The 14,184-nt window shown below is 36.5% G+C and overlaps 1 protein-coding gene across 2 annotated transcripts; it reads right to left on the reverse strand.

Annotated features, from left to right (window-relative positions):
* Positions 1–1,132: 1,132 nt before the first annotated feature.
* On the reverse strand, positions 1,133–12,979 carry LOC149707841 (uncharacterized). Of its 2 annotated transcripts, none has more exons than XM_089864117.1 (4): positions 9,629–9,796; positions 9,081–9,550; positions 1,294–9,017; positions 1,133–1,236 (listed from the first exon to the last, which is right to left on the reverse strand). In XM_089864117.1, exons 1-2 carry the CDS (start codon positions 9,712–9,714, stop codon positions 9,169–9,171), a joined length of 468 nt encoding a protein of 155 aa, XP_089720243.1. In that variant the 5' UTR covers positions 9,715–9,796; the 3' UTR covers positions 1,133–1,236; positions 1,294–9,017; positions 9,081–9,168. The 2 variants fall into 2 exon arrangements, with proteins under 2 accessions (XP_089720243.1, XP_089720242.1); XM_089864116.1 differs by lacking the exon at positions 1,133–1,236 and adding an exon at positions 9,813–12,979 and having other exon boundaries at positions 1,427–9,017; positions 9,629–9,759.
* Between the last annotated feature and the right edge of the window lie 1,205 nt (positions 12,980–14,184).

The following is a 14,184-nucleotide window of genomic DNA, read 5'->3' on the forward strand; positions in this document are numbered from 1 at the left end:
AACTAATATTTGCTTACAGAGCATACCTCTATCGCAAATTGCAAGTTTGTACCTAATATAGTTTACGAAATACCTAAAGTCAAACTTTCATTATTTCGCTCCCTGACCGATCATGAAAATCCTAAGGTACTTCTAGAAGAGGTAGAAACCTAAAATATAAGATTTATTTATGTTGTAACAACGTAATTACACCTACAGATTACACCTACATTTGATAAGACTTGGTTCACGAGTTGACCGATAGGGGCATGTCAGGGATCTCGAGATAGAGCCGATAGAGATCACTCTGGAAAAATGACGCGGAACTAGTTAGTTTTATTGTAATGCTTTAATGGATTTTAGAACTTTTTCAACACCACGCTCGTGAGTTACAACTATACTTAAGGACGCCTGACGAAGGAAATTAAATTAGTGGAGTCAAGTCTTACGTCTTACGAAAGCTTGGAAAAAACTTTAATACAAGATTAAAGAAGTAAATGCTTGGTTCGACAAAATGAGGTACAAGAACAAGGTTCAGCCTTTTAATCGAGCACCACTGCAAGCCTACACCGGACATAGCCTAAAAATTACAGGCGAAACGAAAGGTTACAGTAAAATTCAACGGAAAAACGGCTAATCTTCCAGTCTTAATAGTTCATGGACCCGGACCAAACCTATGTGGAAGGAAGTGGTTATACTCGTCATTGAACATTCTCCCATCGATATTCCATTCCGCAAGAGTGAACCAGACCTCGAGACAGGAGAAAATCTATAGATGAGACCAAGAATGGCATTACAGACCAATTTTGACAAGAACACAGACCTTTTCACGCCGGAGCTCGGCTAGTTAAAGGACGTGCAAGCTCATCTACATTTGAAGCCTGATGTCATACCGAAATATTGAAAAGCGTGGTCGAATACCGTATGCAATGAAAGAGGATGTAGAAGAGGAAATTCAAAGAATGGTCAAAGTTGGAATTCTGGAGCCAGTAGCCTTTTCAGAGTATGCGTCACCAATCGTACCAGTCCAGAAGGTTCAGACACAGAAAAACCACGATGAAGGCCAACGTATAACAGCAAAAAGGAACTCCATAAGAATCTGTGGGGATTTTAAAACGACAGTAAACCCAAACTTGGACACAGAAGTCTATCCACTGCCTCGAGCCGAAGAAATCTTCTCCAAGCTAGCGGGATGTCAATACTTCTCCAGATTAGATTTAAATGAAGCATATAACCAACTTGAGCTCGACGAACCATCTAGAGAATTCACGGTGATAAACACGACAAAGAGTCTCTTCAGATATACCCGATTACCTCAAGGAATATCATCCTCATCAGCAATTTTCCAGCGACACATGGAAAGAATCTTACAGCATCACCGTAATGTCTCGCCATTTTAGGACGACATATTGCTTGGCGGCAAAACGGCGAAGAACATCTAAAATGCCTCGATGCCGTTCTGACAACATTACGGGAAAATGGACTGAAGTTAAAGAAAGAGAAATACAAATTCTTAGAAACAGAAGTCAAATTCTTAGGACACCTCCTAGACAACCATCAAAGGAGCACCCCTACCAGAAAACGTTGAACAACTTCGCGCTTTCTTGGGACTATTCAGTTATTACTCCAAATTTTTACCAAACAACGCTAGAAAATTAGCACCATTCTACGAGTTGTTACAAAAGGAAGAAAAATGGAATTAGACGGAAAGCCTTCGAAGATGCCAAAACATCTATCTTAACCTCGAATCTGCTGGTACACTACGACGTTTCACGAGAAGTTCACCTCGCCGGTAGGTTTAGGAGCCGTGATCTCTCACCTGAACGACAAGGGGGAAGATCAACCAATCGCATTCGCTTCTAGAAGTCTATCGACGGCAGAACCCAACTACTCACAAATAGAGAAGGAAGCTTTGGGAATAATTTTTGGAGTAATGAAATTTCGTAACTATTTGTATGGGAAGAAGTTCACGCTTCATACAGACCACCAACCGCTAGTGACGCTATTCGGAGCGAAGACGCAAATTCCACAAATGGCAGCAGTTCGAATACAGCGTTGGGCTCTTTTGCTATCGTCATATAGCTATGAGATAAAAATTAGGAAGGGTTCGCTAAACGGAAATGCCGACGCTCGATTACTTCTACCGATGGAACAAAATATTACGCCAGTACAAATGGAGTATGTCCTATTACTAAGAGAGATGGATAAGGGTCCCATATCGGTTAAGGAACAAGATCCCGACCTAAAGCTGGTAGCAAAATACATGAGGGAAGGATGGCCGAGCAGGAAGATTCCGACAAACCTAGAGACCTACCATCGAGCAAGACTGGAATTGTCAAACTACGAAAACATAATACTACGAGGAAACCGAATAATAATTCCGAAAGCTTGTCAAGTAGAGATGGTAACAGAATTACACAGCTCGCATCAAGGCATAATGGCAATGAAGAATTTGGCAAGGGCCAAGATGTGCACTGAGAGAAAAAAAATCGTAGGTTTAACAGATATTATTCATGTTAAATTTACGTAAACACTTGTCATGTCGATTGCACTGCAAATCACCGTGTTTTATGCAGACCCACCTTTAGTTATTTCCACGTGACTAACAGTATCTAATAAATAACGGGCTTCTATGTGAGTTGTGAGGGGAAAGGGGGTTGAACTGGAACTAGTAACACGAACCTCAGCGCCATCTACCCTGAAAGAGATATAATCCGTGAACTTTGACTTGGTCTTCCGCTACAGTTTATAGTGTGGTCCACTGGTCCTGCGCGCTTAGTTATTTAAATTTTTACCCAGGAGTATAGTGTTACGTGTTCAGGGTTTTAGTTTAACCGTTTTATTACATTGGGTATGAAGCATTGCATATTCCCTAAGTGCAATAGTGATGAACGGTATGCTAATAAGCCTTAAATGCTTGGAATTTGGTTTGTGCCCCCAAATACAAACTAAATAACTGCACTGAATACACTAAAGGCTCTTTCAGACGATCCAACTTTTTGACTCAGCTTGATGGGTCAAAACGTTGTATCAACTAACCCAACTTTGAAGGTTAGTAAAGTAAAGTAAATCCTTCTTTTCACACGACTAAACTTTTACCGTCAAATGGATTTTTTTCAGCGCCACCTACCTTGGAACTTACGAAATAACCCGCGAAAGAGGCTTTTTTGTAATTAGTTTTAATTGGCTGAAGAAATGAAATTAAAATGTTGAGTCAGCAAAAATTGGATCACTGATCCAATTATTCCTAGCCAACTCTTTTGGTGACTCAACTCATCCAGCGTCTCTTCACACGATCCAACTAGTTGATTCATCTCGAGTTGATCCTTCAAGATGAGTCAATATGTTGGATCGCCTGAAAGGGCCTTAAGCGAGCCGCCTTAAGTCTCTTTTTGGAACTTTTAAAAAACTACATACTTCTCAGAGAAAGGAAAAATGACTAATTTATCGTAACTCTTTGCGTAGACAATAAAATAACAATAAGAACAACAATTTCCACGTGTCTGAATGGGAGGGTGAAAAAGGAAAATTAGGTGATGTTTTTTTGGTCAATTCTTATACTAATTATAAGACAAACCTAATTTAACTGAGAAATTTCTCTTTTACACGCTTATTTAAATCAACAAATATGTTCCCTTAGTAAGGATTCGCAAGTATAGCCATTTCTTGCTTATTAAATCCCTTAATTCTACCATTGAATTTCAATAATATGATGAGCAATTAAATGTGAAATACAAGCTCCAATTTAATTAATAATTACGCTTCCTCTGAAAAAGAATATGACCAAGATTTAAATTTTAAACCTTTAAGATCACGTAATAAATAGTCTAAATGCGGTGTGCATTTACTACATTTAAAAATCAAAAAAATTAGGGGCTAATGTAAGCCGGTAGGCTAGTTTAAAGCAAAACAGGTGAGCGTTTTCTAAGAAAGTTAAAACATTCTTGATATTTCAATATCAGAGTTCAAACTTTTTATGGGCGGCGGAGTCACGTAAGGTGAATTATAGGATGTTATTTTTAACAAGATGGCCCCGGCCATATTAAAATTTTGCGTCTGATTACTCAAATAACCGTTAATAATAAATTGGACAAGGCAGTTAGCAAGGTTCTTTTCACATACAATTTTTGACAAACCAAAATTATTATTTGAAGTTTAAATTTGCCTGTAAACGTTCTTAATTTATTTAATTATCTGTTGATTTTAACTTATAATAAGAGTAATCAATTACTTACCATGACTAATCTTAATAGTTTCTTAAATAAATAAAATACGTTGACGTTGCAAAGCCACTTAAGTATGGTTCTAAATGCTATTCATAAATTTAAATCTAATTTTGCACGCGAAAAAGGGGGGAAAGGCACCCAGCCAGCCTGCCAGCAAGGGTCAGATCAATACTTTTGCAACTGGAAGCGCAAAAGCAAAACAAAAATAATATCATATGAAGTTCAAGTATCATTTTTGTTCCACTTGTTAATAAATAATATCCAATGTCAAAATTGAAAATTCAGTATAATCTATTACTCTCTAAAAGACCTGTTTTGGCAAGGATGGGGATGTGGTTTTTTTCTTGGAAAACGTTTGTAAGTACTGAATTTACAATTTTGACATTGGAAATAAATTTTTATTTAAAAAATCTATCGACTCCTTTTTAGTAGAATAGAATATATTGTAACATACCTCTCATTTACATTTCAGGGTATTTAGACCATTAAATCCAACGATATTGTGGATTAAATACTGAATTTAATGTTTTTACATTAGACGTTAATTTTTATTAAAATATTTATCCACGCTAAAACCTTGAATCCTATTTAATATAATAGAATAGATTGTAACACACCTCAGGGTAAAATTTAGAGCTCGGCATTATCTATCCATTATCCACAAATTGGTGGATAACCGATTATTTATAAACAAAGTTGTGGATTATAATACGATTTAACATGTTAGTTTTGAGGATAATTTTCGAGTATGGATAAAGATAAAATAACGTGGATAATGGATAGATAATGCCGAGCTCTAGTAAAATTTCAGGACATTTGTATCAGTAGATCCGAAGATATCATCATTTTGGCCTTGGAAAATAATTTATACATAAAAAAGCTTTAATCTTTCTAAGTATAATAAAACACATTGGAAGACAGGGACCCTTCTACATAAAAAAGCTTTAATCTTTCTAAGTATAATAAAACACATTGGAAGACAGGGACCCTTCTACATAAAAAAGCTTTAATCTTTCTAAGTATAATAAAACACATTGGAAGACAGGGACCCTATTCTCTAACTTCATTTGGATCGCTCCTAATCCAAATGATTTGGATTTGGGGTCGGCTCACCCCAAATGACACTAATCCGTATTCTGTAACTCCAAATCCCTTTTTATTTGGTTCAAACCCTATCCAAACATTTGGCAAGCCAAATGGCCGGCCAAATCGTCATTTGGATAGCTCTTTTCGCCTTTTTCACCCCGTTTGTGGCCGCCATTTTTTTTAAGGGGAAAAATTTGAGAGTGGGTTCTTTTTCGTGGTCATTTTCATATTTTTTGAGGATTTGTTTATGGATGGATTTTAAATATAATATGAAGTAGATTTCAAGCTTTAATATAAGCCTAATATCATAATTTTCCACGTTTTTATTGTCCCACAATCTATTTCTAAACTTGGCACTTTTTTTAAGGCGGTGAAATTGCGCTAAGCCTTGGCTCACCGTTAATTTTTGCCATTTAAATGTTTGCCTCTCGTTGCCCGTTACTTCGCCTTCTCTTATCGTCGTATTTTTAAAGTTTAGACTTTGAAAGTAGTGCTTTGTTTTCTTAAAATTAACTTAATTGTATAAGATTTCAATATTATAATTGCGTTAAAACGTCGGTATTTACGAACTACCCCCTTTAATGGGCCCGAAGGCTTTTTCTTTATCGCCGAGAGTCCGTGACGCCGTCTGTCAGCCCCGAAAACAGCTGTAGTGATTAATGTTATTTACTAAAAATGTATGCGGTCAGTGTGTTGTTTTTGCATTTTAATGCTTCTAATCGTGGTGTGCGTCGAGGTTTATGAATCCAACGTGTGTTGCGAAATGAAAATCAAGGGTGGATACTATATAAGCCACTTCGACGTAAAATTGGGGGTGAAATGGGGGGCTCCATCGCGCATGCGTAGAAGGGAGGACGGATCCAACAGCCGCCATTGCATATTTTTCATAAAGATATTCCTATGGTAGTTTTAACTGTTGCAATTTAATCACAAATACTAAAATTAAGAGATGGTTTGCTGTAGTGTCGTCGGTTGTAAAAGCAGAAGTGGAATGCCAAATATTATTTTACATAGATTTCCGGTCGCCAGAGTGAAACTATGGGGAAGAATATTAAATAGAAAAAACTATACCTCAACGGTAAACTCGCGAATATGCAGCGAACATTTTATATCGGGATTTCCAGGCTGGGAGCCCAGTGATCCGGATTGGGTTCCAACTTTGAAATTGTCTAAATTTATTAAGATTTCAGAAGCCAAACTTCAACTAGCACATCAAAGGGCGGCAAGGAACCAAAATTAAGGTAAAAAATAATTTTGTGACTAGCATTTAATGCTATTAGATGTTAAATGCTAATAATTTTGTTAAGCCTTGGTTTTTCTAACATAAATATTTGAAAAATAATTGTAATATAGGATAAAAAGCATAAACAATTTATGAGTAAACGTGTACACGAAAGAAGGCTTGCTACTTCTCTCAGATTTCATGATTACATGGGGAGAAATGTAAGCGGGAAAGAAACTTCTGAAACTATGAATCTTGAAGCTAACGAAACGCCTGTCCAAATCCCCGCTCAAACTTTGATGTCAGAAGGAAAAGAAATGGCTACTCAAATTGCCAATGAAACTTTGATGTCATTAGGGGAAGATATGCCTACCCAAATCCCCAGCAGTGGAACTTTATCTGGTGGAAAAGAAATATCTGAGCAAATAGAGAGTGATTGTTTTATATCGGAACGCAAATCCGCGCCTATATTAACAAGTCGAGTTAGTGAAGGAACACAGACAGACCACCTTGATTTAGAAATGGAAAATAGAAATTTGCGTGAAACGATATCGGAGTTGGAAGAACGCTTGAAACAGCAAATTTGGAATGCAGATAAGTTGAAAGATAATGATGAAATGACCAAATTCTATACTGGTTTACCGACTTACGCAGTATTCCTGTGGCTTTTCAGGTGTGAAAATTTTTGGTAAATTTTTAGGGTTGTTATAACCAATTTTTTATAGTTTTTTCCAAGAGAAAGCTGAGAAAATGATGTTTAAAAGAGGTAAAAAGACATAATATCCTGGGAAAAAAAGAGGTCCTTTAAACTTCCGTTAATTGACCAGTTCTTGGCAGTGATGATGAGGCTTAAAGTGGGCTTATTCGCGCAAGACATCGCTGATCGTTTCAACATATCACCCTCAACATTTTCCAACATGTTTCAAACATGGATTAAATTAATGGAACTAGAACTAAAAGAAATGTTTCCATTTCCTTCTAAAGCTTTAGTTGATAAGTACATGCCCCAATGCTATTTAAAATATCCTAATACGCGAATAATAATAGACTGTACTGAACTTTTCATTGAACGTTCGACTTCGTTAATAGCGCAAAATCTTACATTTTCAAATTACAAACAACATAATACAATAAAATTTCTAGTAGGCATTACTCCTGGTGGGGTAATCTCTTTTGTATCTGAAGGATGGGGAGGAAGGGTATCTGATAAAGCTATAACAAATGATTCAAAACTAATAATGATGCTAGATGAATTTGATAATGTGGTTGCTGATAAAGGCTTTTTGATTGAAGACTTACTTAAAGAAAAAAACTGCACCTTGAATTTGCCCCCTTTTCTAAAATATAAGCCTCAATTTTCAGAAAAGGAAATTATTGATACTCGAAGAATTGCAGAGTTAAGAATTTATGTAGAGAGAGCGATAGGTAGGGATAAGAAATTTCATATTTTTGATGGAATTATGCCCTTAGCAATAGCAAAAATGTCAAGCAGTATTTTTGCTGTTTGTTGTTTCATAACAAACATATATGAACCACTTTTGTAAAAATACTAAAAATAGTGCGCTTAATTAACTCAAATACAGAAGGATTTAGTAACCATGGCGGATTAAGTTCTTGAAAAAATTTTAAGAGAAGTATGCATGCTTAAAACTTTTATTACAAAAATAAAAAATTTCAGAAACAATTTTAAGGAACGTAGTTTTGATTGCATAAATGTTAAATATCACTAACAAGTTTAAGGAACTTAGTTTTGACTTTCCATGAAAAATGGAGCAATATATTTAGTGAAAAAGCTTTTAAGCTTAGGAAAAAGTTTAGTGTTCCACAGTTCACTGTCAAACAAAATTCTTTCCCTAAATAGCCCGTCTTCCGTGGATTCTGTGTATAGCACGAAATCTGCCCAGCGTAGTTTTTTAACCGCCATCTCTCCTTGTACCTGATAATAATAATGAGACTTTCTGTTTAGCTCAATTACTCCGTTATTATTTCTTTTCAAGCAAAATACTGGAAAGTTGCAATTTCAAGTTTTCTGATGTCTGTTCCTTTAATTGAAGAGGGACATTTTATTTCTAAAACTCCCGGAGTACTTTCCATTTCATCCGTAATTAAACCATCTCCACTAGCACCAATAAATGAGTACTCTGCCATCAAAGATAATCCACTGGGTTCTACGTTCACATTGAATAACTTTTCATATTTTTCTCTAGCTAAAGGCTCTAAATTTCTTCCGCGAAGAATAGCAGGTGGGAGTCTTGCTTAGCCACCTAGTTTCGAGGGATGCAAGATAGAATCCACGATTGATGTAGGGAACTTTTTTCCTCTACAAGCTAAAATTTGTCCAAACATGGAACTTGTTAATCGTCCAATCCTCAAATTTTTCCATAATCTACTAGAAGACTGATTCCTTGTTTCCATTTCTATAAAGTCCACTAATTCTTCAGAAATTTTCTGATTTTTGACAAACTCCTCCAATGCAGAGTCGCTGACTATTTGGAACGTCAACGCTAAGTTATGGGAAAAAAACGTCTTAACTTTAAAATCATTTAATAAGTAAATTAATTATGTACCTGGATGATGGATAAGATTTGTAGATTGTGAAACCAAATCTGAGATTTCATTAATCACACTAGGTGACTCGTACCCAGAGGTTGATATTTAAATCTCGTTACTACTATTAGGTAGAATGTTATCATCTAGGTCCCAGAAATGTTTGGCACCAGTTTGAGGATAAATTTCCACAAGGGTTCTAACATAACGTTTAATTCTTTCAGGGTCTTTTTTCCTGTCATCAGGGTGTCTTGGATCGAATGTTTCCCATTTATCCTCTTCAAGTGATTCATTATTCTTCTTGGAATAAAGTTTTGGCCGATTTAATGAAATTTCTTTCAGTGGTTTTGGATTAACATTTCTTAATTTTGGAGCCTTCCAGCCACAGATAGTGGAAGTGCATGCTATTTCGATTTCTCCAGGTGTCATTTCGCTGTATCTTTCCAAAAATAATAATAACGCACCAACATGACTGCATGTTCCATATTTTCTGAAAGAAGTATTATAAATTGGCAAAATCAGTACGAGGGTTATTAAAATAAATTTTGTATAAAAGTTCACAACGTACCCAACTGCACATTCGCATCCACCACCACATATAATACAGTCTAATTGGTCTAGAACAACGAATACGCGATAGCTCTCTGATCTCATTGAGGGGTAACAACGAGACTTCACATAGAGAAATTGATCATAGACCTATAATAATTATAATTATTTTAACTAACTCACATAAAATACTGTTTCCCTACCAGACTAGTTTCAATTCCGTTAATAATATCATTGGCGGCTCGATTAAAACCTTTAAAATGCCTATTACTGGCATTATCGATGTTTGACTTCTGTTGAACCAAATAATTATAAACATCAACTGATGTTATTTTTGGAATAACAGTTGGGTTTGGATTTAACGACCAATTTGGAATTTCATCTGGTTCTGGCCCATCTTTATCGCATAGATCTGAAATACAATATTTACGTTGTAATACCACTTATCTAGTAACACACTGATGTTACCTCTGAAATATTTATGGCATCCACTATTTAGCAATAGCTCGCCCTTTCTTTTCTTATTCGGGCGAATAATTGGCGTTGAAGTGCATAATGCTTCTGGGACATTGTTTATAATCGAAACATTTCCAATCGTACAATTAAAATCCTCATTGCCTACCTCCTCCACAACACATGCTGGGCCATAATTCTCGCCAAGGCTTAAGTTAGATGACCGCTCTAAAACTTGATTCTGACATTTTTCGTCAAGAACTTTTTCTATTGCCTCAATATATTCCCTCTTTCGCCATTTACTCTTACAATTAATTGACAAATTGCTGCATAATACTTTTAATTTCTTAATGTTGAGCTTCACTAGGGACTCTCTATGGATTTCTTGCTCCATTTTGATTATTTTGGATCCTATGTTCGATCTGCGCATGCGCGAAAATTACTATCGAAGTGGCTTATGATCTATGCTTTAAAAGGATTTTGACGGCCAAAGTCAAGCTAAACGGTATTAGGCCTTGCCAAATTGTCAATGATATAAGAAATTGACCCTCGGATATCCTGTGATGAGATGGTTATAAAGTTACTAACTCTCGATTTTGGAGGTAGATACTGTCTAGTGACACTTAAAGTAACGATTTAATCTTATAAACAGACTACCATCATAAGCCCATATCGTAACTTAACCGATTTTTTTTAACTCCTTGAATTTTAAATATTAACATCAAAAATTATCTACTGAAAGAGATATCAACTTATATTCCATTCAAATTTCTCGCAACATTTCAAATTAACGAATAGAAATGTGCAAATGAAGTTCAAACCGATTAATTGGGCAAATTGCTATATTGGTCACTGTTACCGATCACAGATAGATTTGCGTCCTTCAGTAGTGTTTATTATGCTTGTAAAATGGTAAGCGAAACTTGTGATTTAAGTTTAAAATAGACATGAGTAAAAAGGGCTTTATTCATATCAACTCGATTACCGAATGTCTAAATTTGACTAAAATTAACAAAATATTCCCTTCATGATTAAAAATCTTGTTTGAAGCAGCAAGCCATCTAGTCCTTATTTACCTTCTTTTTTTAAAAAAAATAATAGGTTGATACCTCTTTCAGTAGATGATTCATTGATATTTCAGTTTCATTGAGTTTAAAAAAAAATTGGTTCCACCATTGGTTAATATACAATATTGACCAATCGACAATCACAAATTTTACTAAATTAAAAAAAACCGGTTCAAAACTTTATTAGTTTTCAAACGAGTTAAATTCTAATATTAAACATATGTACTAGTTAATTCTTTGTAGGTAATTAATTTATTGCCTTAGTGAAATTAATTATGAATTTTATTTACACAAAATAAATAATAAATTAACTTCTAAAATTCAAATATAAAAATGTGTGCATTATTTCCCAATTAATAAAATATATCCACCTATTTTTCATTCAAATTAATTTCCCACTTAATATTAATTAGGCCTAATAAGCTTAAACTATCAAATTAAGAGGTTTCTTAATTGTACAAATTTATTACAATCTAACATGCAAAAATCCAAGGCTTAAAAACATTTACTTTTATATTAAATGCTGCAAAAGAATTGACCAATAAACACTAAGTAAAATTACGTAATGAAAGAGGAAGTGACGTACATTTGGTTTGGATAAAGGTTTGGCGGGAGATCCAAATGTCGATTTGGATTTGGGTTAGAGAATACGGTTTTAAGCGCCCTATTCAAATGGAGCCGATCCAAACGTTTAGATTTGGATCATCGTCCAAATGATTTAGATTTTTAGAGAATAGGCTCCCTGGTCTCACTACAATTTAAGGTCATTTGGATCAATAGGACAAAAGTTCTGGCAAAAAACCTACCTCCTCCCATAAAACTTAATGTTAATTTTCGGTTCCTTCGAATTTTCTTCAAAAGTCGCGCTGAACTGGGGGAGTAATGTAAGCAAAAATGGGGGTGGAATACTCGGAGAGTCGGAATGAAGGCGGGTTATCTAAGTCAGATCTAGGCTATATTTAGCACCATCATGTAGGCCTAATTTTAAATACATATGAAGTAATTTTAAACTGTTTTGATCATACATAAAATTTAAAATTAAAAAACTAAATTTAATAGAGAGTTAACAAAAATAACTATTTATTCCAAATTGTTGCTAAACTAGTAGTTTACGTAGATGACGCTACCAAAGAGGAGAGAAAGAGTGGTGAAAACGGGGGTAAATCTACGGTACACCGCGGTGCCTGAGCGCTGCATTCTCACGCACAGTTGACGTAGAGAGATAAGGCGAGGAGGTCAATCCCCCTTGCGCAAAGGATGTGCGTCCTAAAACTAAACGTACCGAAAATTGTTTTTACCACCCCCTTTTTTCCCCATCCTTCGGCGGATTTTATAAAACGCGTTTCTATCTCCTTCTTGCAGGCGGCGTCGAAAAAGGCGAAGTTCTATAGAGACGCCGCCAGCTCAGAAAAGATGGTTATTATTAACAAGATGGCCCAAGGGCTGGGCCTTAATAGTAATTTTACTCGGCTCACGTGACCCCCCGTATAGTTGATCTCCAATAAATCGTACAACTAAGAACATTTCTGAAACACAATCGTGTATCCCTTTAATTTCTAATAACGTCACATTTCAAATAATATTAATGAAACTAAATTGTGCACCCCACTAAAGTATAATTTTTAAAAACCATACGAATCAAATACTGTATCTAAAACAAAATCCTGGATCCCCTAAACCAGAAATCACTATGACCGTAAACCGTCCCCTCTATTTTACGAAACCTAACCTAACCATCCAGCATAATCTCTGATGTATCACGCGCACAAAGTGCAGTAGTGCACGAAAATTATCATCTTGTTTCCCTTCACTCAAAAAAGCCGCGAGATTTGAACTACCTTTCTTTCCTCTCTCTCTCTCTCTCCTCTCCGAGCGGAATGCCCCTCTCCCTCTTCCCCCTCTCACTAATATACCAGGCAGGCAGTTCTCTCTCAACGCATGAACGCTGGATCTCTAAAGGGACCGGAAAACGCCCGCCTTCCACTGTACAAACCGAGTCCTCTCTAGCATAGCGTCGGGGAAAGGGATGGGGGTTGTGAATTTGGTCTTTTGTGATTCTGAATAAACCTATTGAAAAGAAATTTAAACGACCTTGGCCGTACCCGTTTTTTTATTTATTTTTTTACAAAGCAAACGTGCTATAGAGAAAAATCTATTCCGTTTACCAGTCCCTTTAGAGATCCAGCGTTCATGCTCAACGCGGAGCTTCGTATCGTCATCGCGTACGCTAGCGATCTCTCTCCCCCCGCACACTTTCGTTTTCCCTCTCTCTCTCATCGTAAGCGTTCGTTTCGTGGACGCGGCTCCCTCTCTCTCTCCCCTATCGTAAGCGTTCGTTTCAAAACCGGTTTCGCGGACGCGTCCGGCACAGGGACAGGGGTTTGGTGCCCTTTCTTAAATTTTAACGGAATAAAATTCCGTGTAAAATTAAACAAGATGGCCCAAGGGCTGGGCCTTAATAGTAATTTTACACGGCTCACGTGACCCCCCGTATAGTTGATTTCCAATAAATCGTACAACTAAAAACATTTCTGAAACACAATCGTGTATCCCTTTAATTTCTAATAACGTCAAATTTCAAATAATATTAATGAAACTAAATTGTGCACCCCACTAAAGTATAATTTTTAAAAGCCATACGAATCAAATAATGTATTTAAACAAAATCCTGGATCCCCTAAACCAGAAATCACTATGACCGTAAAGCGTCCCCTCTATTTTACGAAACCTAACCTAACCATCCAGCATAATCTCTGAGGTATCACGCGCACAAAGTGCAGTAGTGCACGAAAATTATCATCTTGTTTCCCTTCACTCAAAAAAGCCCGCGAGATTTAAACTACCTTTCTTTCCTCTCTCTCCGAGCGGGATGCCCCCTCTCCCTCTTCCCCCTCTCACTAATATACCAGGCAGGCAGTTCTCTCTCTACGCGGAGCTTCGTATCGCCACCGCGTACGCTAGCGATCTCCCTCTCTCATCGTAAGCGTACGTTTCGCGGACGCGACCGGTTTCCCTCTCTTATCGTAAGCGTTCGTTTCGCGGACGCGTCCGGGAC

The sequence above is a fragment of the Phalangium opilio genome, unplaced genomic scaffold (assembly GCF_054372755.1).
Source record: "Phalangium opilio isolate 3A_F unplaced genomic scaffold, DU_Popi_V2 ptg000013l_1, whole genome shotgun sequence".
NCBI classification, from domain to species: Eukaryota; Metazoa; Arthropoda; class Arachnida; order Opiliones; family Phalangiidae; genus Phalangium; species Phalangium opilio.

Excerpts from the sequence above, each read along its gene's own strand:
- LOC149707841 (XM_089864117.1), bottom strand. The coding sequence starts at position 9,714 with ATGAGATCAGAGAGCTATCGCGTATTCGTTGTTCTAGACCAATTAGAC. Across the intron at positions 9,551-9,628 it reads GGATGCGAATGTGCAGTTGG|AAAATATGGAACATGCAGTC; the intron begins GTACGTTGTGAA and ends TACTTCTTTCAG.